This window comes from Triticum aestivum, chromosome 1D (assembly GCF_018294505.1).
Source record: "Triticum aestivum cultivar Chinese Spring chromosome 1D, IWGSC CS RefSeq v2.1, whole genome shotgun sequence".
Lineage (NCBI taxonomy): Eukaryota > Viridiplantae > Streptophyta > Magnoliopsida > Poales > Poaceae > Triticum > Triticum aestivum.
Window position 1 is genome coordinate 52,165 of NC_057796.1, and position 24,736 is coordinate 76,900.

The 24,736-nt window shown below is 47.8% G+C and overlaps 4 protein-coding genes across 4 annotated transcripts; 2 read left to right on the forward strand and 2 right to left on the reverse strand.

Moving 5' to 3' along the window:
• The first annotated feature begins 3,540 nt into the window (after window positions 1-3,540).
• Window positions 3,541-5,508, forward strand: LOC123179752 (uncharacterized protein At4g28440). Its single transcript, XM_044591628.1, has 3 exons — window positions 3,541-3,801; window positions 4,007-4,212; window positions 5,001-5,508. The coding sequence occupies exons 1-3, from the start codon at window positions 3,572-3,574 to the stop codon at window positions 5,189-5,191; spliced, it is 627 nt and encodes a 208-aa protein (XP_044447563.1). The 5' UTR covers window positions 3,541-3,571; the 3' UTR covers window positions 5,192-5,508.
• A 4,738-nt stretch (window positions 5,509-10,246) lies between these two features.
• LOC123179753 (proline-rich receptor-like protein kinase PERK8) lies at window positions 10,247-14,301 on the forward strand. Its single transcript, XM_044591629.1, has 8 exons — window positions 10,247-11,640; window positions 11,743-12,174; window positions 12,279-12,365; window positions 12,455-12,525; window positions 12,607-12,683; window positions 12,775-12,922; window positions 13,236-13,397; window positions 13,780-14,301. The coding sequence occupies exons 1-8, from the start codon at window positions 10,869-10,871 to the stop codon at window positions 13,999-14,001; spliced, it is 1,971 nt and encodes a 656-aa protein (XP_044447564.1). The 5' UTR covers window positions 10,247-10,868; the 3' UTR covers window positions 14,002-14,301.
• Window positions 14,302-14,781: 480 nt separating this feature from the next.
• On the reverse strand, window positions 14,782-17,846 carry LOC123179754 (uncharacterized protein At4g37920). Its single transcript, XM_044591630.1, has 6 exons — window positions 17,587-17,846; window positions 16,543-16,967; window positions 16,251-16,422; window positions 15,757-16,001; window positions 15,472-15,659; window positions 14,782-15,391 (listed from the first exon to the last, which is right to left on the reverse strand). The coding sequence occupies exons 1-6, from the start codon at window positions 17,780-17,782 to the stop codon at window positions 15,232-15,234; spliced, it is 1,386 nt and encodes a 461-aa protein (XP_044447565.1). The 5' UTR covers window positions 17,783-17,846; the 3' UTR covers window positions 14,782-15,231.
• Window positions 17,847-20,762: 2,916 nt separating this feature from the next.
• Window positions 20,763-23,934, reverse strand: LOC123179756 (cytochrome P450 72A15-like). The gene is made up of 3 exons (XM_044591632.1): window positions 23,594-23,934; window positions 22,083-22,303; window positions 20,763-21,992 (listed from the first exon to the last, which is right to left on the reverse strand). Exons 1-3 carry the CDS (start codon window positions 23,874-23,876, stop codon window positions 20,916-20,918), a joined length of 1,581 nt encoding a protein of 526 aa, XP_044447567.1. The 5' UTR covers window positions 23,877-23,934; the 3' UTR covers window positions 20,763-20,915.
• Between the last annotated feature and the right edge of the window lie 802 nt (window positions 23,935-24,736).

A 24,736-nucleotide genomic window follows, 5' to 3' on the forward strand; every position in this document is an offset into this window, starting at 1 on the left:
CTTGGGCGGATCTCATCTTCTCATCCCACCACCACCGAGATCTCGTCTTCACATCCAGGCAGCGCAAGCCAGAGGAGAGACGCGCTCCCTCGCTCCACCGTCAACAACCAACCAGGTATGTTCGCACTCGGTGGCGGGATCCAGATCGGATCGGATCCGCCGCCACCCCAGACCGGACCGGATCTTGTTTCTTTCCTTCTTTCTTTCTTCAAGATCCCGATCCCCACCGCCCTGAATACACACACCACGCACCGCCGAAGAATTCGATACCCAATTCCTCTGATCACGACCCCGTCCATCGGTTTGCTTCTTCCCGTCTTCTTCAGGCAGGGTAGCGATGACGTTCGACAAGGTGGAGGAGCTCCGGCCGGGCACCTACGGCCACAACCTCCAACTCCGGGTGCTCAGCTCCAAGCCCGTCGTCCTCCACAGGCCGCAGGGCGGCAGGGGCGGTGGCAACATGCGCATCGCCGAGTGCATCATACCAGAGGGGGGCCACCAATATGAGCATCCAGGTTCCGCTATTGGTTATTGACCAGAGATGTGTCTCGGTCATGTCTACATAGTTCTCGAACCCGCAGGGTCCGCACGCTTAAAGTTTCGATGACGGTTATATTATGAGTTTATGAGTTTTGATGTACCGAAGGTTGTTCGGAGTCCCGGATGTGATCACAGACATAACAAGGAGTCTCGAAATGGTCGAGACATGAAGATTGATATATTGGACGACTATATTCGGACACCGGAATGGTTCCGGGGGTTATCGGATATATACCGGAGTACCGGGGGGTTACCGGAACCCCCCGGAGGTTATTGGGCCTCATGGGCCCAATTGGTGGAAGAGGAGAGGCGGCCAAGGGGCAGCAGCGCCCCTCCCCCCCAAGTCCGAATTGGACAAGGAGGGGGGCGCCCCCTTTCCTTCCCCCTCTCTCTCCTTCCCTCTCCTCTCTTAATCCAACAAGGAAAGGGAGGGAGTCCTACTCCGGGAGTAGGACTCCTCCTGGCGCGCCCCTCCTGGCCGGCCGCCTCTCCCCCCCTTGCTCCTTTATATACGGGGGCAGGGGCACCCCATAGACACAACAATTGATCTGTTGATCTTTTAGCCGTGTGCGGTGCCCCCCTCCACCATAGTCCACCTCAATAATACTGTAGCGGTGCTTAGGCGAAGCCCTGCGTCGGTAGAACATCATCGTCGTCACCACGCCGTCATGCTGACGAAACTCTCCCTCAATACTCGGCTGGATCGGAGTTCGAGGGACGTCATCGGGCTGAACGTGTGCTGAACTCGGAGGTGCCGTGCGTTCGGTACTTGATCGGTCAGATCGTGAAGACGTACGACTACATCAACCGCGTTGTGCTAACGCTTCCGCTTTCGGTCTACGAGGATACGTGGACAACACTCTCCCCTCTCGTTGCTATGCATCACCATGATCTTGCGTGTGCGTAGGATTTTTTTTGAAATTACTACGTTCCGCAACAATGTGAACGTGGACTACATGACACTTCACCATATTTGGGCCTAAGAGAATGCATTGTGGAGTAGTTATTAGATGATGGGTTGCGAGAGTGTCAGAAGTTTAAACCCTAGTTTATGCGCTATTCCGTAAGGGGTTGATTTGGATCCAAAAGTTAAATGCTATGGTTAGAATTTATTCTTAATACTTTTCTCGTAGTTGCGGATGCTTGCGAGGGGGTTAATCATATGTAGGAGGTTTGCTCAAGTAAGAACAGCACCTAAGCACCGGTCCACCCACATATCAAATTATCAAAGTAGCGAACACAAACCAAACCAACATGATGAAAGTGACTAGATAAAATTCCCATGTACCCTCAAGAACGCTTTGCTTATTATAAGAGACCGTTTTGGCCTGTCCTTTGCCTCAAAAGGATTGGGCTACCTTGATGTACTTTTGTTACTATTATCGTTACTTGCTCATTACAAATTATCTTGCTATCAAACTACTCGTTACTCATATTTTCAGTGCTTGCAGAGAATACCTTGCTGAAAACCACTTGTCGTTTCCTTCTGCTCCTCGTTGGGTTCGACACTCTTACTTATCGAAAGGACTACGATTGATCCTCTATACTTGTGGGTCATCATTGGTCGGCCGCACCCTACCTGAGTCTCGAGGACTATGCACACCGCATTTCCATTCTTACGTATGCTGCCGAGCTAGGAATTGATCCTCAGGCTGATTTCGCGAATCGACCTGAGTCTCAGGGGCAATTGACCTGAGTCTCAGGGGCTAGTGGGATCGGCGGTTTCATGTTTTCCTTCAGGTGCATCCCGGATTTTAGGCCGACACGCACACCTTGAGGGCTACTGGGTATACATCTCGGTAGAGAATAAATTGCACCAATCAAGAAAAAATATCCGCAAAAATCAGCCCAAGACCGAGGTGGTGCACCACCTCGGAAGTAGTCCGGCATAAAGCTCGGATGCAAGTGGCTGGCTCTATAGAGGGCATTTTCGACATTAAGCTCGGCTGAACTCCTTCAAAGTTTTTCAAAAATGAGATAATTTATGACACCTCGGATGTTGTTCTGCGTTGGAGTTCGGACGCAAGGGGACACCGCCGCACGAGAAAGACTTCAAACCCGAGGTGTGGCGTAAAAAAAATAAGGCATTGGTAAAGACCGAGAACTTAAAGGTCTCCTCAGATGCCCGACGTGTGAACTCTTCGGATTCAGCTCGACTGTCCTCAAAGATTGAATATTGGAAGATTTGTTGAACCAGCTTTTAAGACCGACGGCCGAAGATGAAAAACAGTTTGCAAGAACCGAGGAGCGTCCCTAACTTGAAGACCTGTTCAGGGGGCTATTGACAGTGTCCTGGATTAGGGGGTACTCACCACGTCGTCTCCTGACTAGGTGGATTGGGGCGAGGAGCCCCATGGCGGTTCACTCATTGGCCACTTTGGGTAGCCCATGACAAATACAACAAGACTTGGCGCCCAAGACGAAGACTCTCTTAAACCCTAGGCCTCCGGTACATTATATAAACCGAGGCCAGGTTAGTCAATACCTCAATTCATATTCATTAGAACAATCTCGTGGTAGACACGTGTACACTGTAGTACACCCCATATGAATACAATCAAAGGCATGGCGTATGGTATTCTCTCTTCGAGAGAGCCCGAACCTGGGTAAAATCATGTGTCCATGTTACCATCGCTCCAAAACGCCTAGCTTAGGACCCCTACTACGAGATATGTCGGATTTAGAACCAGCAACGGGGACTATCGGAAACCAAAGGTTGCTTCGCCCCGCCTTTCTTGGACGAACAAGAGCTTCCCCAACTTGCTTCTTTGCCGGAATTCCACGCCGCCGATCACCGCGGCCGGCGGCGGTCGGTCGGTTGCCTCCGCCGCCGCCTCCTGACTCCTCCTCGCCTCGACCACTCTGAATCGGGCACAACAAAGAGAGCGTCGTCGAGCATATACAACGCCGAAAATGAATTTTGGGGGGGGGGGGGGGGGGGGTCGGAGTAGAAGCAAGTTTTTTGGTGGTTCTGAGTGGTGACAGTGTGACACACTCTCACACACGAGATATATATATATATAGAGACCACATGGGGGCCGGCAGAAGCAAACAAAACAAAGAGGATTGGGTTTGGATTCATATCACAAACCAACCTGCGTCCTGGTTTCCTCCTCTGTCTCGGACAAAACCAAGAGACAAACCTCTCCTCCTCCTCCTTCTTCCTCCTCCTCATCCTCTTGGGTGGATCTCATCTTCAGATCACATCCAAGCAGCGCAAGCAAGAGAGGAGACGCGCTCCACCGTCGGCAACCAAACCAGGTACGCTCGCACTCGGCCCCGTGGAAGATCTGAGCTCTTGCCAGGGGACTCGGAGCTCAGATCGGATCGGATCTCGTTTCTTTCCTTCTTTCTTCAATTCAAGATCCCGATCCCCACCGCCCCAAACACACGCACCTCACCACACCACGCGCCGCCGACCAAGTCCTCTGATCACGATCCCGTCCATCGGCTGTGTTCTCTTCAGGCAAAGGGCGGCGATGACGTTCGACAAGGTGGAGGAGCTCCGGCCGGGCACCTACGGCCACAACCTCCAGCTCCGGGTGCTCAGCGCCAAGCCCGTCGTCCTCCACAGGCCGCAGGGCGGCAGGGCCGGCGGCAACATGCGCATCGCCGAGTGCATCGTCGGCGACGACACCGGCGTAGTCGTCTTCACCGCACGCAACGAGCAAGGTAGTCTCCCAGATTCATTCATTCACCTCCGTCTCCTTATTCTGCCTGATTGATTCACTTGGAAGAAATTTACCATGATTGATTGCTTGTAAGCTATATGTACATAAGTGGCATCTCATCTATCTCCTAGTTTGGTTGCCGTCATATCAGAAATTCAACTAGTTCAGGCAGAGCTAGCAGTTCGGTTCTATAATATCAAGGCTGGCTAATGTTGAAATCGTGATGCTCTGCTGCTGCATACATGTTTCAGTCCAAATAACCTACTGCTCATCTTCACTCATTGCTGGCTTAATTTAATTACCCTGTTCCTTCTTTTGCCTGCCTAGTTGCATTGCACGGGTCGACAAACGATTCACCCCTTTTGATCAGGGTTTAACTTTGAGGCTTTGCAGAATTAACCTCCTTCAGATCATAGCTGCCATCCCTGAATTCATCGTGCATTCATCGTTTGGCTTGATGATGTAATCATGATTTTACTTTCTGGGTTTGCAAAACTTCCTGGACCCACGACTTGCCTGTCTGGTTTGCAATAAATTTGTTTTTCTTTACCTTGATATAGATTTGAGCTCTTTCCATCTATATCATGTTAAGAAATTATACTAGTTCCGACATCCCCAGCGCTTAAACTAAATTGGAGTATGAGATCGTCATTCATGGGTGCGTGCTAGAATGACCGTGTGCCACCTGTGGAACGATCTTAAGTTGAAACATCCTATCTATGATCCTAACTTGATTACTCTCTTGATCAACTCACCTGACGGGAATTTCTCTTGCGTTTCTTGCTCCAGTGGACATCATGAAGCCCGGGGCAGTCGTGGAGGCGAGGAAGGCGAGGGTGGACATGTACAAGGGGTCGATGCGCCTGGCGGTGGACAAGTGGGGGACGCTCAAGGCCGCCGAGAGCCCGGCCGACTTCAAGGTGAAGGAGGACAACAACGTGTCCTTGGTCGAGTTTGAGCTCATCACCGTGATGCAGTGATTGAAGAAGGCTCCTCCTCCTCCTCGCCTATGAGGAGGAGGAGGCACAGGAGGCTCAGCAGCTGTTAGGCTGAGCACAAAGCAATAAACCGGCCAATCATGGCTCATGTTCTTCACCCCCTCCCCCCCTCTCTCTGTTTACTGTTTATTTGCTGGAAGTTTTGCTAGTCCTGCTACCTTGGATTAATTGTCGTTAGTAATACAATATATGTTTGTTTGTGCGGAGTTGCATCCAGATTGTTGCGAGTGAGTCCTGCCATCTCTTTGTGTTAGACCTGGTATATCAATTAACTAATTATGTTGAGCACTGGTGACATATATCTATGGAAGTCCTTCACGGACGACATTTTGCTGAACGAAGACATGCGCACGATGGCTTGCCCATGGATGGTACGATATGACATGTCGTGCATCTTTCGGTTGGCAACTGTCGTGTGTTGTCCGTGTAGCAGCCCTCTATATCTATGAGCTGCTTGTTGCCTTGGTGAGTGAAGTGATGTTTTGCTTGCCTGAATGTTGAGTGCTAACTGATCATCATCATGATGATAAAGATTATGATTTTGTAGTGCAATGTTGATGTCTTTGTTAAGTGGTGATGGGATTAGCAGGCAGTGTGGATGGGTGGCAGTTGGCACAATCACCTTTTTGCTGGGTAGGGGGGGGGGGGGGGGGTGGGGTGGGGTGGACACTAGGCAGGGGCCACCTCAGGACAGCCACACCACTATGTTGTGTTGTGGTCTGGTCTTTGTTCTTGTGCATTATGATGGGACAGTCAAAGAAGAGAGGAGCATGCAATGGTGGCTGTCTGTTGTTGCAGTGGTTGCAATGTTGTGCTGTCCTGCTGTCTTGCTAGCTGGTAATAATTGTAATGTGTTGTGCTTGTGATTGGGCCACCCACATCATCATCTTGATTTATCTTGTTGGGTGTGGATAATGTAAAGTGACAACAAGGTGACCCATAATGCCGCGGTGGGCGGTACCACGGTGTTTTGTGCAGTGCCAAAAAAAAAAACAGTGGTTATGACATAGCTTTTGTTTCCTGAGCTACGGCGAGCCCTCCATTAAGGCCATTCTTTTTTTGACAGAAGAAGAAAGAAACGGCGGTAAGATATGCACATACGACTACAATTTTCTGCAAATCCAAAATAGTAATAATGAAACATATAACTTCATTTTGCCAGACCATATTTTTTGCGATGTTAGGTCATTTTAGGGTGCTATATGTCTAGTCCAACCTCTATGGCGTTGTATGGGTCATGCCTTCGCGGTGTTGAAGCATCATTCTTTCTTAACAAATTCAGCTAGATCTTCCACATGGTTCTGAAAATAAAAAGAAACGAATTGGGCCGATTGTTTGTTCATTGTTCACCGAAAGAATATGGCTTCTTTGCCTTTTAATTACTACTAGCAAAGCACACATAAAAAAAAGGCACGATTGATTACTTGGAATGAGAAGGCTGGTTGTTTTTTCCTTCAACTCCAAAAAAATGGGTAATTTACCCTTTTAACAAAGCACACAAAAAGGCAGGGTTACTTACTTTTATGGGATGGAAAACTTTTTAAAATCCCAGCAGTCGACTGGTGTTTGTTAATCAAAAGAAGAAAGGAGTATAGCGATCCCGCATATGACAGAAATTTAAACAAAGTACTTCGTGCTAAAAACATCTCGCCATAGTTCATCAACCCAACATACCATAGTTCACCACGCATAGCATAGGGAGTTTTTGCAAACCATAATAATTATACATAGCATAGGGGAACCGAAACATAGCATAGTGGATCTACTAGTCGCCGGAGCCGGGGGTGGGCGGGGGTCTACTTCACTGGGGTTCTACTCATCCGAGTTAGAGTCATCAGAGTCAGAGTCGTCGTCCTCATCGTTGTCGTCGCCCTCATCGTCGTCGTCGCTGGAGATGACCTCGGCGAGAAGCGGCTTCCCTCCGTAAAGGGTGTCGTTGATGAGGTCGCCGTAGATCCGGGTTTGGAGGTTGTACTCCTCCCAGAGCGCCGGCAGTCTCGCAGCCGCAGCCGCATCTCCTGTGTCGGCGACGGTCTTCACCTCAAACCACGCCTGCTCAGCCGCGCACTGGCGCTGGAGCGCCGGGTCGAAGAGCCGGCCGCAGCGCAAGAAGGTCTTCCACCCATGCGACCTCGATCCGGCGCTGCGGGACTTGGCGCAGCAAGTGCACACCGCCTCCCGTTTCTTCTTCGACACCGGATGGCGGAGGCCAGAGCCGCCGGCCTCGTCGTTGTTTCGGCGCTTGCGGGCGAAGAAGCCGCCGCGCGGGCCACCTCCACCGCGGCACCCGAAGCCACCGCGGTCGCCGAACCCCCTTCCGCCACCACGCCCCGCACCGGCGGACGCCATGGTAGCTTCGATCCGGCGGAAAACAGGCCGCAAAAGGCTGCCGGAGCGCGCTCGATTTCTCGCCGGAGTACACGAAATGCGGCGGAGAGGGCTAGAGGAAATGGAGGGCGGATACCCTAAATCGACTGGAAGCCGGCATATATACCAGATTGGGGGCGGTTTACGAGCCTCCAATAAACTTTTTATGGGCCGGTACTTTTTTCGGGTATCTGCTCGGGCCTATTATTTGGGTCGTCCCGTATAACCGGAAAAGCGTAGTTCGCCGGCCTTATGCGGGATTTGCTAGAGATGCTCTAGTAACTAATAATATAGCTTTTGTTTACTGAGCTACGGCGAGCCCTCCATTTAGGCGATTTTTTGGACAGAAAAAGAAAGAAACGACGGTAATATATGCACATATAACTACAATTTTCTGTTAATCCAAAATAGTAATGATGAAAATATAATTTCATTTTGCCTGACCATATTTGTGTTCGTGTAGCCTACATGTGATGATTTTAAGGTACTTATACCTATGATATCTTAAGTAGACTAGATTTGTTGCGCATGCCAACCTGCAAATGTTAGTTTTTTGAAAGAAAAAAACTATGAATCCTAAGTAAATCCATGACGCTTGTGCTTCGGTCGATGTTGTTTTCATCGTTGCCACGGTGGTCGAGTACGGGTTGCGTTTGTGACGGTACTCATCTTTTTTCATTGTTAACGGAAAGAATATGGCTCGTTTGCCTTTTAATTGCTAGCAAAGCACACATAGAAAAGGCATGATTGATTACTTGGGATGAGCAGGCTGGTTGTTTTTGTCTTGAACCCAAGAAAATGGCCCTTTTAGCAAAGCACAAGAAAAGGCAGGGTTACTTACTTTTTTTGGAAATGGAGAACTCTTAAAAATTCCAGCAGTTGACTGGTGTTTGTTAATCAAAAGAATAAAAGAAAAGAAAAAAGAAGAAGAAAGAAGTATGAGAGCAGGAAGGTGGGAAGGGAAAGCGACCGAGCGGTTTATTCTTGCGGTTCCCTTTTCCACACGCTCATGCAAGCGGTTTATTCTTGCAGTGTCTCCGCGACGCTTGTGCTTCGTTGATGTTGTCGTCATCGTAGTCAAGTTTGGGTTGCGTTTGTTGCGGATTGGGTGCTGGGTTTCGCATCCATGCCTTGCGATGTCATGTTGTTTAGAGTTTTTCGGCGAGGCACGCCCCTATGGCATGATAGGGGGCGTGCCTTTTTACCCTTTTAGCATAGTAGCACACTAATGAAAAAGGCATTTGTTTACTTACTTTGGAGTGACAATAGTCTTGATTATATATGATTGATATAATGTCAGCAGTTGAGCGGTGTGTGTTTGTTTGTTAACTATATTAGTATTAGTATAAATAAAAGAAGAAAAAGGAAACAAGAAAAAGGAGTATGAAAGCAGTAAGGTGTGGAAGGGGAAAGCGAAGGATGTGTTTATTCTTCCATTTGTGTTGTAGAAAGAAGTCGTCATTTTCTTCTTCTTGTTCCACTTCCGTTGCCTTGCCTACGCACACGCCTCCTCCTTCTCTCTTTCTTGTCTATCATCAGCAGCATCCATCCATCCACCAAAATAAATAAATATTCCACCTTTTTGTTTCCAGATTACCAGATGATGAGTTGATTCATTCTCACTATCCACTCTAAAATCTACTCAATTACTGGAAGATATCGGAGTCAGAGTCGTCGCCCTCGTCATTGTCGTCGCTGGAGATGACCTCGGCGGGCAGCGGCTTCCCTCCATGAATTCTCGCGAAGTACACGAAATGCGGCGGAGAGGGCTAGAGGAAATGGAGGGCGGATACCCTAAATCGGCCGGAAGCCGGCATATATACCGGATTGGGGGGCTTTTCATGGGCCGGGACCTTTTTTGGGTATCTGCCCGGGCCGATTATTTCGGTCGTCCCGTATAACGGCTGGAAAAGTGTAGTTCGCCGGCCTTATGCGGGATCTGCTAGAGATGCTCTAATAACTACGAAAATGCCAAATGGAGACCGAGCTCCATGGAGGCCTTTATTTGAAAACTTTAAAATTCAAACTTTCTAGTTTCAAAAAATTCTAAAAATAAATACACATATAGCTAGATACATAATATACGTGTGTGCAAATTTTTAGGTCGAAATACAATAAAATATGAGCTACAAAAAAAAGACAATTCTGGGGCTTTTTAGAATATGTACTATTCATCTTTAAAGTCCATGATTTTGTTTTTTTGTGCAGCTTGGAATTCAAGGTATTTCATCCTGAAATTTTTCACACATACACTTTACATCCTTGCATACATATGTAATTTTTTTCAGAATTTTTTTTGAACCAAAATTTATGAATTCAGAATTTTTCAAAAGAAGAAAGGAGTATGAAAGCAGGAAGGTGGGAGGGGAAAGAGAAGGAAGCGAGTGAGCGGATTATTCTTGCGGTTCCCTTTCCTAATTTATTTATTTTATTTTGTATTTAGTGAAATCCAATAGTGGCTGCTTTACCCTTTTAGCAAAGCGTTTGTAAAAGGCATGTTTACTTACTTTGGAGTGAAAAAGCCCTTGATTATATATATGTGGGATTGATAATTTGAGCAGTTGACCGGTGTGTGTGTTTGTTTGTTTGTTAATTAAATGTAAAAGAAGAAAAAGGAAACAAAAAAAGGAGTATGAAAGCAGTAAGGTGGGAGGGGAAAGGGAAGGGAGCTACCATTGGGTGGGTTATGCTTCCGCTTGCCTTGCCTAGACGCACACGCACGCTCCTCCTCCTTCATTCTGTTTTCTTCACTTGCTTCTTTCTTTCTTTCTTTCTTGTGCCGACACAAAACAGAGAGAGAGAGAGTGAGCACCAAAATAATCATTCATCATCAGCATCCATCCATCCATTCTGAGTGCACACTGTCTGAAATCTAGTCGTAGCTCACCTCACTTTACCTAATTTCTCTTTAGCTTACCCTCAATGCATAGCGTAGCGTAGCGTAGGCAGGGGAAAGAAAGGAGTGTGTCTGTAAATAATAAAGCAGCAGCAGCAGCAAAAGAAGAGGATTGGATTCATCTTCCTCTCCCTCCCTGATTCCATCCCTATCCTTTCATTTGCTCCCTCTGATTCCATTCCATGACGCACTGACTGGATTGGATGCTGCCTGCCGGATCTATCCCCACCTCAGAGCACAGCTCACCGGACAAGAGGAATCCCTCCTTCCTCAGCTCCGATTTGCAACCTACCTTCCTTCCTTCCGGCGAGCCGCCATGCCTCCAGTCCAGCCTGTCCAATCCCCCCGACCTAGATAGATAGACAGACACAAGGAGAGCTCTGCTCTACGCAACCCATGGCGGCCAAGGCGCCGGCCCCTTCCGCGCGCTCCCGGGCCCTCGCCTCCGCCTCCGCGCCCGCGCCGGCCTCCTCCAGGCGCCCCAATGCCACTCCCGCAGCAGACACCGCCGCGCCATCCACCTCCGCCACCACCTCCCCACCGCCATCCTCCCCGCCGTCCGCCCCGCCTCCAAAGCTCGCCGCCTCCCCACCGCCCGCCTCGCCGCCACCGACGCCGCCCGCCGCACTCCCCACTCCAAAGCCCGCGCCTTCCACTTCCACGCCGCCTCCAACCACCACAAGCCCACCTGCTCCGCCCCCCAAGCGCTCCCCCGCCGCAGCACCGCCGCCGACGGCTCCTGCGCCAAGACCCACGCCGCCCGCTCCAGCTCCAAGAACCGCGCCGACCTCCCAGTCCCCGGCGGCCTCGCCCCCCGCCCACGCCGCGCCGCACGCCAAGCCATCGCCGCCTCCCGCGGCCGGCCACCACCCGCAGCTGCCGACGCCGGCCACCGCCGTCGACCCGGCCAACCAGCACGGCAGGAGCCCCAACAAGTCCTCCACGCAGTCCGCCGGCGAGCGGGGCCGCAAGGCCTCCCCCTCGCCGGGCAGCAGCAACGGGGGGGCCAGCAACGGCGTCGTCATCGCCGTCGGCGCCGTGCTCGCCTTCCTCGTGGTCACCCTCATAGCCGCCGCCGTTCTCTACACCAAGAAGCGCCGGAGGGGGCGGGACGACTACCGCGCCGGCTTCCGGTCGCCGCCTTACTCTTCAGAGCTACCACCGTCAGGTAACTAGCAGTTCAACCTGGTGCTGAATGTGAAATTCAGTGCACACTCGCTAATTCAGATATTCATTCAGTCAGTCTTATACCTAAGTACATTTTCCGCAGTTCCTTCGGGCGGCGGCTCGGCGAACGCGGCAATGTCGTCGTCGGCCGACCCCTCCGTCCACACCAACTACAGCGCCGGCAGCCCGAGGCTGAAAGCGTGCGTGTCCGACATGAGCGTCGGCAACTCGCGCTTCTTCACTTACCAGGAAATGTACCAGATCACCGACGGTTTCTCGCCGCGCAATTTGCTCGGCGAGGGAGGGTTCGGGTCTGTGTACAAGGGCCGGCTGCCCGAAGGGAAAGACGTGGCTGTCAAGCAGCTGAGGGACGGCAGCGGGCAAGGCGAACGCGAGTTCCAGGCTGAGGTGGAGATCATTAGCCGCGTGCATCACCGGCATTTGGTGTCTCTCGTGGGGTACTGCATTGCCAATAGCCAGAGGCTGCTCGTCTACGATTTCGTGTCCAATGACACCCTGCATTATCACCTTCACGGTACGCTTTTTTTTAACATTTTGCTATGTTTGTGCAAAGACCATTTTCATATATATATTCTGGTTGTACAAACTGAGGTGGTTCTGAATTGCATCCAACCGCAGGACAGGGAAGGCCTGTTTTAGAGTGGTCGGCTAGGGTTAAAATCGCCGCCGGCGCTGCTCGTGGAATAGCATACCTACACGAAGATTGTAATGCTCAATTCTTAACTTTTCATCATCTTTCCCATTTATTATTCCGGTTTTGTATTGACACGTCTGCCTTCTTTGCCCCTTTGTAGGCCATCCAAGGATAATCCACCGAGACATAAAATCCTCAAACATTTTATTGGATAATAACTTTGACGCACTGGTAACTGCATTCCCTAAATGTGTCTGAGAATATCTCATGGTATAGTTCATTTACTGATTAGATGATAACCATGAATTCTAGGTGGCTGATTTTGGTCTTGCAAGATTGGCTCTGGATGCTGTAACACATGTAACTACCCGTGTTATGGGGACATTTGGGTGAGCAAAGTACTGCAGAATTCAGAAGCGCCTACTGTGATCATATAGAATTGATGACTAATAATGTTCCCTTTTTCGTTCTTTCTTGCAGATACATGGCTCCAGAGTATGCATCGAGTGGCAAACTGACTGAGAAATCTGATGTGTTCTCTTTTGGTGTTGTACTCTTAGAGCTTATGACTGGTCGAAAGCCTGTTGATTCATCCAGACCATTGGGTGATGAGAGCCTTGTTGAGTGGGTGAGTTATAGCACTCAACTTATTGCCTAAATTTGTTTTCACTTAGGGATCATCGAGCATATGTAGCCGATGCTTGATTGCATGTGCGTATCATATTGAAGGTCTCCTAATTTGTTCTCTAGGATAATCATTGTAGAGGTTATAAGTTGAATTTTTTCAATTTAGATGGGTAGTTTGTTTTTTGTTCACTAGGATAGTCATGCAGTACAGACTTGTTTCATCAGATGAACATGCAGTTTCTCCCACATGTTCCTTCATTTAGTTGGTCTGTTCTTGTTTAAAAAAAACCTTTGCAAACTGACATTATTTGCAGGCTAGACCATTGCTTAGTCGAGCTCTTGAGACAGGAAAGCTGGAAGGGTTAGTCGACCCCAGGCTTGAGAAGAATTTCAATGAGGTAGAAATGTTCCGTATGATTGAATCTGCAGCAGCCTGCATTCGACACTCGTCATCAAAGAGGCCCAGAATGAGCCAGGTACGCATGGCCATTGTCTATCTGACCACCTTACATTACTATATCATGTGGACATTCCTAGAGCCAATCAAATGAGATGCATGCTTGGGTTGGAGGTACCAACCACCGTTTGATAAACAAGGTTCATTTAGGTAGTCTTGTCCTTGTCAAATCCCGGTGCTATCAGAATAAACTGTCCTCGTTAGCGAAACATCGACATCTTAACTTCTGAGGCCTTGTGGTGAATCTTGCACCACATCCAATGCACACACAGACAAAATTGTATGCCGACTTTACTTCCTAATCTTCTGTAGAAGGAAATTTACACCATTTTATTTTATTTTATTTTATTTTATTTGGTCAGAGGATTAACAGCTTGTCATTTATCTCGCTCTCCTTTCAGGTGGTGCGGGTCCTCGATAGCTTAGCGGATATTGACCTAACGAACGGTGTCCAGCCAGGGCAAAGCGAGCTCTTCAACGTGGCAAACACGGCGGATATCAGGATGTTCCAGCAGATGGTGCAGGGCAATCAGGATGACAGTTCTGCCTTCAGCCAATATAGTTGGATCAGTCGCAGTAGGGCCGACGCCGAGGCAACCTCCTCAAACTCCAGGATCTTGTGATCGTCTTTGTTTCTGTGCTCCATGTGTGCGTAGCTATTCTTCTCGACCCACTGATTCGGCCGGGCTGTATCGACCATCGAAAAAGTCTGGTGTAATTCTTGCCTTGTTACGATGATTGCTCCTGTGTAGATCACATGAGGAAGATGTACTCTTGTTTGACAAATTATTAAGCTAGCTGTTGTTGTGGTTGTTGACTAACTTGTTAGGCTGCCTGCTCTTGTTGCTGTTGCCTAACCGAAAGAACACAATGTTTGAACTTGTGTAGTCTTTTTATTTATTAATAGTCTTTCTTTTTGTGTTGTTGGCTTGACAATGATGTTGAGGCCACATCCAAGGGAGAAAAGAAAAAGGATACTGATTGATGATTTGTTGAATTCTGTTTGACTGACAATATAGTCTTGCTTTCTTCCAATATATTATCAGCATATGTATTGTACGATATGCATGGTCAACACGACGGCGATGTTTCGCTAACCCTAACATGATTCATTCATCTTCTAGACACATAGAAGTCTGGGGAGGATACATTCTAAGACCAAGAAACCCTTAAAATAATTCTTTATGACCTCTAAAGCTGAAATATTTTTCATGCAACATCAGCTACTATGGTACAGTTCTTTACCTGTATCAGCAGCTAACATATAACCAACATATGATTTTTTTTTCCAAAAGGTACATAATTAAGATGTGGTTTCTCTCACCTGCCATGATTTTCAGGCAGATTTCAGAACTTAAGCTTCACCGTAACGCAACTGATATACTGTTGATAACTAGCAGCGATACACGAAATCACCTTCAAATTCACTTTCATGTCACTGACCAGTGACAGTTCAAGTTTGTGCAGAAATTCTGCAGAAAAATATTAGATCTTTTATGTCTATCGTGATCACAATAAAATGCTATTCTCTCAGTGTCCTCTTCATATTTCTGTCTGACCAGTGCATACACTATCTAATTATCTATGGGGAGGTTTGAGGGAGTAAGGCATACAATCTAAGTGAAACCTACATCCATACATCACAGTCTACAATCACTTATGCACCGTACAGTCCGGATTTAATCCGTGTGAAGTATTGCATTCTTCATTCCCAGCAGCCATTGACTGCAACTCCGCTACCGCTGCGCAGCAAGCAGGGCATGCAAGGCCATCCCGTTGTTCAGATGATAATACTTGTAGCGCAATCACTAGGAGGGTGAGACCACCATCTTTCTGGCGACCGAGATTCAGAGTCAGAGGTATTGATCCTTGATCGTCTTCACAAGCTCTTCAACCCTCTTTATAATTTTAGGGTTCATCAAGTCCCTTGCCTGCCCAAGGAGAGTGCCCTCCCTGCTGCTGTAATATGCATCAATTATGGCGCTTGCCCAAGTGTGCAACACCTCAGGACTCCTGCAATCCACCAGGTTATGTCAAATCGGCCTGGAGATTACAGAAGAGAATCTCTTTTGTGGAATACTAACAATACTTACGTGAATAATGTATCGACATTCTCGCCCTGAAGTTCAGGACCAGGAGTAAAAGCGTCATTCAACGCACTCAGACGTTCTGCTGGATCCTCAATCATTATAAGATGCTTCAGTATCCTGATGTCCTTTGGCATCTGTCTCTGGAGATTGGCCACAGCAGTCATGTATAGATGGAACATTATGTCTTTTGCCTGCACAACGTTGGTAGATCCGCTTAAACTTACGAATCTGTAAATGAGACAAAGATGGGAAAGAAGCATGAAAGTATTTGCAGCGCTAGATCCTTACGTCCGATTTTGTGATGTCGGTGCCCTTTGCAGCTGACCAGGCTTTTGAAAGCATCAGCACCAACGCGGAGTCTAGTTCCTTCTTCTCGGCCAAGTCATCGATCTTTCGGCATGCAGCGTCCACTGAAGGGGAATTGAGTATGTCCTTTAGCTTTAGTTCCGCAACATTCAACGCTTGAAGACTGCCAGACATGTCATCATGAGCTTGTAGAGCATCCACACAATCATTTCCAAGTGTCGCCAACTCTGCAAGCAAACCAATGAACGAGAAAAATGATGAACCAGGGACATAATGACCTGTAATAAGGACTCAGCAAGGTAGCAAACGACTGTCCTAACCGACACTTTACGTTTCTCTGTTACATGACATCAGGAGGGGAATAAACCATCAAAGGCAAAAAAACAAAAAGGCATATGTACAGTCATTAAGACATGAAAGAGGAATAAGCCATCAAATTTGCAGAAAAAAGATGATCAAATTCTCAAGTGTCTCACCCTTTTGCTTAGCAGGGTCATCCTTATACGACTCTGCGACATAATACAGGTGGTTGAAGAACTCCACTGTGAAATCTTTACGTCGCTTAGCAACAACATCACCAATTTTGCCAGATGGCGTGGACTTCACTAATTCAAATAGTTCGTTATGCCTTTGTACGTCCTCGTCTACCTGAAAAGCATAGTAGGGAGGAAAAACTAAATTAAGACATACCACTACATTAGCAAGTGCCAAGTTAAATCATAAACTGAATCGTCATGTGCGTCCTGTAGATAAGAAAGCCCACACCACCTCTTTCAGTTTTCTAGCCAGCCTGAGAAGGCCGTGCTTCATCTCAGGATTTGTTTCCGCGTCCGCTCTCTCCTGGCAGCGCTTGAAGAAGTGCGGCCTTATGTTGTCCCACTCCCTGCTGAACGCGAGCAATTTCCTCCAATCCGTCGGCGTGGGCTTGTCGACCATGAACACGCCGATCAGCTTGTCAGATATCTTGACCATTTTTTGGTTGATGTTGGCTGTAGTAGCCTTGTGGTTCTCCTTGCCCGTGCTTTCTCCAGGGTGATCTTCCTGCGATGAAGCGGTGGCCATATGACCGTTCGCATACCCACTGCTTGATGGCGTGTTCTCTGTATAATCGTCGGGCACGGCTGCTGCCACGTCGCCGACTGCTTCCACGTTGGAGCATCGTGGCTGGGGAGGTCCACGGAACATGTGTTGTCCTGAGATGAGGAAAAACGGCAGGAATGTTAGTTACCGTTCCGTAAAAGGTGTTGTAATTTTTCAAAAGCAGCTCAAGAGGGACACAAACATTGCATGCTGCACACATATGACCAGACAGACGTTAGTAAGCCATGGTTTGCGTTATAGGCTACACTACTGCCAACCGACTTGCGTGCGCGCCTAACAAGCTGATATGCAGGAGCCAAGCGTCGCAGACTTGGTTCTGAACAGGGGTTAGGTGGGATTGGGTCAATTTAGAGACAAAGTTTTAGCCTTTTTGCTGTTTTGAGAGGGGACAAAAGGGGCAGCTGCCTGGCTGCCATAACCAGATATAACCCACTAAAATTTGAACAAGCAGACATCCGAATTTCAGGGCACAGTTATAGCTAATGGTTGCAGGAAATCAAAGTATGTAACTAGTGACACAGTTATAGGAAATCGGTCTGCTGATGTTGGAGATTATCAAACTGAAGAAAGCATTATCATTTGGCGAGGGGATATACAGCACAGCTGAATTGATAAAGAGAGCAGTAAAATCCACTGCACAGTTAGCATAGCAGCAAGCAACCCTGTATAGGTGGATAATAGGCATGAAGAGGGAGGAGCAGAGGAACGTACCATCGCCGGCGGGGGCGCACGGAGGAGGGGTGTAAGGGAAGGCGGCGCAGGTGAGGTATATGGGCGGAGGGCGGCGGAGAGGGAAGGAGCAGCAGGGGCGGGAGCGGGGTCGCCGGAGCGAGGCGGAGGTGGAGGTGCCGGCGGCGGCGGCGAGGTAGGGTAGGGAGGAGGCGATAGCAGCTTGGTCGGGAGTCATGGTGGGTCTCTGTCTGTCTGTCTGTGAGAGAAAGAGACCGCGCAGCCCACTTAGTTTGCTTGTCTTGGTCTGCTGCAGACCCACCCAAAGCCCAATGGGCCACACTCCTCTTGTATTTTCTGTCCAGTGTGGCTTTGCAGCACGCTCCAATCCTAAAATTCTCTCCACTTCAAAAAAAAAAACCTTTTAGTTTTTTTAAGAAAAACACACACACAAAACGAAAAAACTTTTAGATGCTCTCTCAACTTTGAACTCCTAGGGCCTCTTTGGATTGTGAGATTTACATACGGATCTTAGGGTAGGGATACCTAATCCTTATTACGATAGCAACAGCATTGTTTTTAATTTGTAATTTCTGATCACGCTACTCCCTCCGTTTCTAAATATTTATCTTTCTAGGGATTTCAACAAGTGGCTATTTACGGAGCAAAATAGGTGAATCTACAACCAATATTAGCGGTAAAAGTTTTAAAAAATAAGTGTACCATTTTGATGGCATCTCATGTTCCTCCAATATGGCGTGCTAACACCGCACCAGATTATTCTAGAAGCATAGACCATTGAAAGGGGACCTTGACCTCATCTCATGTCATGTGTAACCCATGGCAGCCGTGCAGAAAGCGAAAATCGATCGGCGTCACTTTCAGGTCAGTCATGAGTCATATTCATCATCATCTGGCTAATAATTTGACCGTTTCTTTCTTCCAACACTTGCTCTGTCAATTGTTAGGCCACCTATAGTCGACCAGTCAGCGACAACGAGTATTGGTCAATTCATGCATATGCATATGCATCTCCATCTCGATCACACGTGAACGTGATTATTCATGACATTCTCTTCCACTAGTCATAGATAAGATCTTGTATTACACACGGCCGGGTCACCAGTTTAGTTTAGTATATTTATATATTTTGTACTTGCAATGAACTGTGTATATTTATCGCGGATCTCGTAGCTATTGCAATCTTATTAGGTTTATTTATCAATACTTATAACAAAGAAACGAGTGGCAAGTTTGCGTTTTGGAGACCACGTCGCTGTCGGAAACGTCAACTTTTCGACTTTTTCTAGTAGGTGTTAATATATTTGTCTATAATAAGTACGACAAATTAAATAAGTTTGACTTGGGACAAAGCTAGAACTTCAAGTAATCTGAAATGGAGGGAGTAAAAAAGTTATTTGGAACGGAGGGAGTACAACAATATATATTCATGTAATAACAGAAGTTCATTTGTTTGAAGTTTTGTGGATTTTAAAAAAAATTGTTCATATTGTGTAAATATATGTACATATTTCGAGCAAAAAAAAAGCAGAAGAAAGAAAATATGTACATATGCTTTGAAGAAAATGTTGACGAATTTGTCCATAAATAAAAATAATAAAAAAACATAACGAAAATAGTAAAAACATCAAACAAAACTAAAAGGTTGAAGATCCTAGGGTGTGGTGCCAAAGCTCTCTGAAGCCTTTTTTTTGCAAGAGTAACTATGGGGTTCACAATTTTCAATAGAAAAAATATATATAATTACCCCTATGTATCACATGACAAGGGTGGGGTAGTCGACTACAGCGTCATGACGGGGTCGACATGTCAGCGCAGACACAAGCGGGATTTCATGCCAATGCAAGAGACACGCCGCCAGGCAGAAGCCTTAGTAGCGTGATGAGGCCGGTCCAGATGGAGGCGTCCCGATCGAAGAAGTCGATGATGATTATCGGCGTAGATCGGCGGGTAGACAAAGCAACGGGGAGGTGGCACTGGAGGGTGCCCCCCCGCCCCCCTAGAGAGCCACACGCCTCGCCGCACGGTCGTGGAAATGATCGGTCAGTTTACGCTAATGTTGGAGTAGAGGTGCGTAAAGGGGCGATGGGTGACGCAATCCGTTCTATGATCGGAGAACCAAAAAAGAAGACGCCGGTTGAGCAACCGTTGGAGAGAAAAAACCGATTAAAGATCGAAAAAGACTCTCTTGGGCAGCTCATCAAGGTGATCGACGGACGAAACCCTAGCCGCTGGATGTGCAGTCCCTGATGGAGATCATGGAAATCAACGTATCTGGGGCACAACGGCGCGGAAGCCGTGTTCGAGCTAGGTTTAGGATATATGTAGCTTGGGGAGGGTAACATATGAGCGAGAAGAGCCTCCTAGAGATACTATGCAAATATTTTCCATCTAATACAGTGCAATCTCTAACAATCAAATATATATCTCTAACACATTGAACAATAACAGTAGTACTAGTTAGATTGCATCGACTCCCATCAAGGTGAGCAAAATGGCACCCTAGCTGTAGAAGAACCACCTGTGATGCTTTTATTGAGCAAGCACTACTAGAGAAACTAGTGTTGTTATATTTTTTTTTGATAAAGGGCATTTCATTAAATTGAAATATCGAGGTGATACAATCGCATCGTAAGAAAGCCCGGCCTCTGCATAACCAAATGCACACAGCCAACAAGTCCACAAGTCCGAAAAAGCAAAAAAGTAGCTAAGGAAAAAAACATAAGCCAGTCTAGGACGTGGCAGATCCTATCCGAAGATCACACCACCATCCATGGGGGTAAAAAACCTCCCTGGCCGTACGCTCCAGCCGTGTAGACACCATCATGAAAAGGTCCCTGTCCTCCGGCCTCTGCAAGATAGACCAAGTACGGAGCCATCGCGGGCATGCATGGATAACCTGCATAGGAGATGAAACACTTTTATTATTAAACACTACATCATTCCTGGTAAGCCACAGTGCCCAACATAAGGCAGCTGCCCCCACTAGAATGTGTGCAGAAAATTGTTTTTGAATACCCCTCAACCAATTGCCGAATATATTCCGTGCACTACGTGGTGGGTAAAGATTTGAAGCTATTTGAACAACAACCCACACAGACCGAGCAAACTTGCACTCAAAAAATAAGTGTTTAATAGACTCGTCGTGCTGACAGAAGACACATTTTTTGCTTCCTTGCCAGTTGCGCCGTGCCGAATTATCCCTAGTTAATATGACCCCTCTATTAAGAAACCAGAGAAAAATCTTCACTCTTAGAGGTATTTTGAGCTTCCACATGATACAAACAATTTGCATAGAAAGTCAATACACAACTATGTATGCATGCCTTGTTGAGTGTTGTGATACATGCTCACTGAATTAGGGTCTTGAGCCTGAGTTGCGCGCCATGCTGCGGCTGCAGCAGGCCGACGGGGAACGGCGCGTGCGTGTAGGCCGGCGAGAGCTGGAAGGAGACGCGGCGCAGGATGACGGCGAGCCCCATCTTGGCCTCGAGCAGCGCGAAGTTCTGGCCGATGCACACCCGCGGGCCCCACCCAAAGGGGAAGAACGCCGGCGAGCCCGCCATGGATGCATTGGAGATCCCCCCGGAGAACCTCTCCGGCCTGAACTCGTCGGCGTCGGCGCCCCACACCTCCTTGTCGTGGTGGACGCAGAGCAGCGGCAGCATGAGCACCACGCCCGCCGGGTACCTCACGCCGCCGAGCTCCATGGGTTTGTACGTCTCGCGGTGGATGGCCGTCACCGGCGTGTACAGCCGCAGCACCTCGTACAGCACCATGGTCACCACCCTCAGGCGGCTTAGCCCGTCGTGATCCGGTGTGGCAGCGGCACCGAAGACATGCAGGACCTCCTCCCTGGCGCGGTCCTGCCACTCCGGGTGCATGCAGAGCAGGATCATGGTCCATGTGAGCAGCACTGACGTGGTCTCCGCGCCGGCGAAGTAGAACAGCTTGCATTCTCCGATCACGTCGTCGGTCGTGATGCCCATGCCGGCGCCCTTCGAATCACGTCCGCAGTGCGCCATGTTGGACTCCAGCAGCAGCCCGAGAAGGTCGTCGCTCGTGGCCTCGCCGGCTCTCATGGCGTTCTCTCTCTTGGCGACGATGCCCTTGAGCACCCTCTCGATCTCGGCGGCGATCTGCTTCATCCTTCGGTTGGCTTTTGTTGGCAAGAAGAAATAACCAGGGATGTGCATCTTGCTCATGGCGAGCAGGACGAGCTCAAGCTGCTCCCCCTGAAGCTGGAAGACCCTCCGGCCCTCCAGGTAGCTGCTGCCAAATGCAGCGCGAGAGATGACATCCCCTGTCAGGTTCTGCATGTCAGGCCAAATATCTATCTCGCACGGCGCATCGCCCGCAACTGCAACTAGGCCTTCCCATCTTTGCACCAGCTCCGTGCAACATGCTGCGAAAGCCGGCAACATGCGCTGAAAATTGATCCAACAACAACCAGTTTCTTTTGTCACTCCCTGGCCTATGTCAATGTGACAATAGAAATAGTAGGTATATAGTATCACCTTGAGCTTCTCCAGATGGAAGGCAGGGTTGATGATCCTCCTGTGCCTGGCCCATTTCTCGCCCTCGTGGCTACCCACGCCGTTGTGCAGCATCCTCTGGAGCCGGCCAAACTTGAGCTTCTCAAAGTGGCCGAACTTGTTGGACAGAACCTCTCGCACCAGTTCAGGCTTGGTAATGGTCACTCTGGGTACAGGTCCAAACCAAGTGATTGACATCTTACCTGTCAAACAATCATGCATGAGCAAGCTTCTTGTTAGTAGTGTTTCTTTTTAGTTTTTTCGTTTTCATTTTTAGTTAATCTATTTATCTAAGTGGAGTATATGTTAACTAGCTAGGAATACACGTAGATAGTCTGTTTGTTTAGTTTGCAGAGATCGATGTTGCTAGAACATTAACGGCCACAATGACCCGCGCAACCACTATGGCAATGGCATATGCACGGGACTGGCATAATATCTATCGCTTTTACTGGCATATGCACGGGCAATGACTTCTTCTCTACCACCTTTACAAATTACAAAGGAAAAGTCTTAAAAGAAATAATACCATTGACATTTACATTTTTCTTCTGAATTTGTTTAGGTACATCTATAAAGACACATCGTTTGTGATCCACTGATAAACAGAATAAGGATTATTTTCTTTGACATGACTACACATTTTGCTAATATTTGACAAAGATTACAAGATCAGTAATGATTCCTTATCTCTGGCTAAATCCTAGCCAGAATTTAAAGATCCGACGGTCGATATAATTTAGTGATGTGGATTAGTGTAGTACCTTGAGGAGAACCTGTATTGGGCTTTTAGTATATATAATTGTTAGATTTGTTTTCCATGCATGGTAAATGAACGGCTGGTACCCAAAGCTGACGCATGCTCGACCGGAACCCGGTAGGAATCGACACATGCTAAATATGAAGGGTTGGATCTAAAGTCTAGAGTTGTGTCGTCATCACATTATCCGACACATGCTAAATATGCACCCACTAAAATAAGAAGGGTGGGATCTAAAGTCTAGAGTTGCGTCATCATCACATTAGTGTAATGTGGGTAGCTTTCCTTGACTATTGAGTAGAGTAGGCAATAGGAACAAGGCCTTGGAATGCAATCATGCAGCATGGAATTATCTTGTCTCTTTTTTTCCCGTTAATATATACTCTTCCTAGAAATATTTATATCCTTGGATTGGATGCCTTCTTGGGCCCCTGATTGTTTCAATATGATACTCCATCCATTCTAAATCAATTTTAGTTCTAGGCTCGTCATAATTGAAACTACTTTTGATCAAGTTTGTACAACTACATAGAAAAAATATGACACTAAATCAGTAGTTCCATTACATTCTTTATAAGAGAAGTATGGGAAAAAAATATACTACATAGTTTTCTCAAAGAAAGAGAGCATGTTTTCAAAAGTAATGAACCGATGCAGAAAGGCATAGAGAAGGAAATAAGCAGGATGGACGGAGCAGCAGAGAGAGCAGGTAGGCTAGGCTACGTATACGTACCGTGCTCCTGCATGGCCCGGTGGAAGAGCGGCATCGCCCGCGGCACCACGTCGTGGCAGCCCAGCGGCATGGCCTGGGACCTGGCCTCCCTGTTCAGCCGCTGCATCCGCGGCGAGTCGCCGGCCACGGGGCGGTACGCCGTGCCGCGGAGGCCCTGCGACCGCAGCGCCCGGCCCAGCCGCCGGGGCCTCCACCACGCCCACTCCAGCGCCCACATGGCGCACCACGCCATGGCCGCGACCACCACCGCGTACAGCGCCTCCCGTGGAAGAAACGATTCCATCACGCTCGTCGCCGTGCTCAAACACCGAGGGAGCTGCAGCCCAAGGGGGAGGGGAAGGGGATGGGATTTCTTCAAGTCCCTGTCACCTTTTCTGAGCCATGAAAACACATGTTATCCATGGCGTTTGTGGGGCCTACGACATGGACTTCCATTTTGTTTTGAGAGAAATTTTCAATCTATTCATCTCCAATTATGTTAGTAGAACGAAAACTACAAATAGTAAAAATTACATCCAGATCCATAGACCATCTAGGGACGTCTAAAAGCACTGAAGCGAGCCGAAGGCGCGCCGCTGTCATCGCCTCTCCCTCGCCGGAGCCGGGCAAAACTTGTTGTAATAGACAGTCGGAAAGTCGTCGCGCTAAGCCACCATAGGACCAATTCCATTGATCTCTTCTGCCCCGTTCATGATACGGTGTTTTCTTTTGTTGCAGCAAACAAGCACTTATTTGAACGTAAGCATCACTAACTAATGTCATGTTTGCATACTTAATGGAGCATCAACATATTTCAGCATACACTTTAGCTATAACTAGCACACATGCCCGTGTGTTGCAATGGAAGGAAAAAAGTTACAACTTCATTGCAAAGAAAACGCCAATTATCATTAATAAGGGTGGATAAGTAGAGGATAAGTTTGATGATACCAAAAATAATGATCGATTAGCAATAGGATCGTTGGGGTGCTAGTTCGAAACTTGGGATATCCTAGTCAACTAATGAGATGAACAACCTGATCTTTAGATCAACATATTGATAGTAAAAAATATCGTACACAATGCTTATTTTGTGTTACCGACACCAAAAACTAAAAATATGATATATCTTGTCCGACATTCAAACATGCATGCTTCTGCCGT

Bases quoted from the DNA above. Each gene is read 5' to 3' on its own strand.
- LOC123179753 (XM_044591629.1), top strand. From the start codon at position 10,869: ATGGCGGCCAAGGCGCCGGCCCCTTCCGCGCGCTCCCGGGCCCTCGCC. The intron at 11,641-11,742 runs GTAACTAGCAGT...CATTTTCCGCAG, and splicing joins TTCAGAGCTACCACCGTCAG to TTCCTTCGGGCGGCGGCTCG. The intron at 12,366-12,454 runs GTAATGCTCAAT...GCCCCTTTGTAG, and splicing joins AGCATACCTACACGAAGATT to GCCATCCAAGGATAATCCAC.
- LOC123179752 (XM_044591628.1), top strand. From the start codon at position 3,572: ATGGGGGCCGGCAGAAGCAAACAAAACAAAGAGGATTGGGTTTGGATT. The intron at 3,802-4,006 runs GTACGCTCGCAC...TGTTCTCTTCAG, and splicing joins ACCGTCGGCAACCAAACCAG to GCAAAGGGCGGCGATGACGT. The intron at 4,213-5,000 runs GTAGTCTCCCAG...TTCTTGCTCCAG, and splicing joins CACCGCACGCAACGAGCAAG to TGGACATCATGAAGCCCGGG.
- LOC123179754 (XM_044591630.1), bottom strand. From the start codon at position 17,782: ATGACTCCCGACCAAGCTGCTATCGCCTCCTCCCTACCCTACCTCGCC. The intron at 16,968-17,586 runs GTACGTTCCTCT...TCCTCATCTCAG, and splicing joins GTGCGCCCCCGCCGGCGATG to GACAACACATGTTCCGTGGA. The intron at 16,423-16,542 runs GTGGTGTGGGCT...TATGCTTTTCAG, and splicing joins TGGCTAGAAAACTGAAAGAG to GTAGACGAGGACGTACAAAG.
- LOC123179756 (XM_044591632.1), bottom strand. From the start codon at position 23,876: ATGGAATCGTTTCTTCCACGGGAGGCGCTGTACGCGGTGGTGGTCGCG. The intron at 22,304-23,593 runs GTACGTATACGT...ATTGTTTGACAG, and splicing joins CCGGGCCATGCAGGAGCACG to GTAAGATGTCAATCACTTGG. The intron at 21,993-22,082 runs GTGATACTATAT...ATCAATTTTCAG, and splicing joins TCCATCTGGAGAAGCTCAAG to CGCATGTTGCCGGCTTTCGC.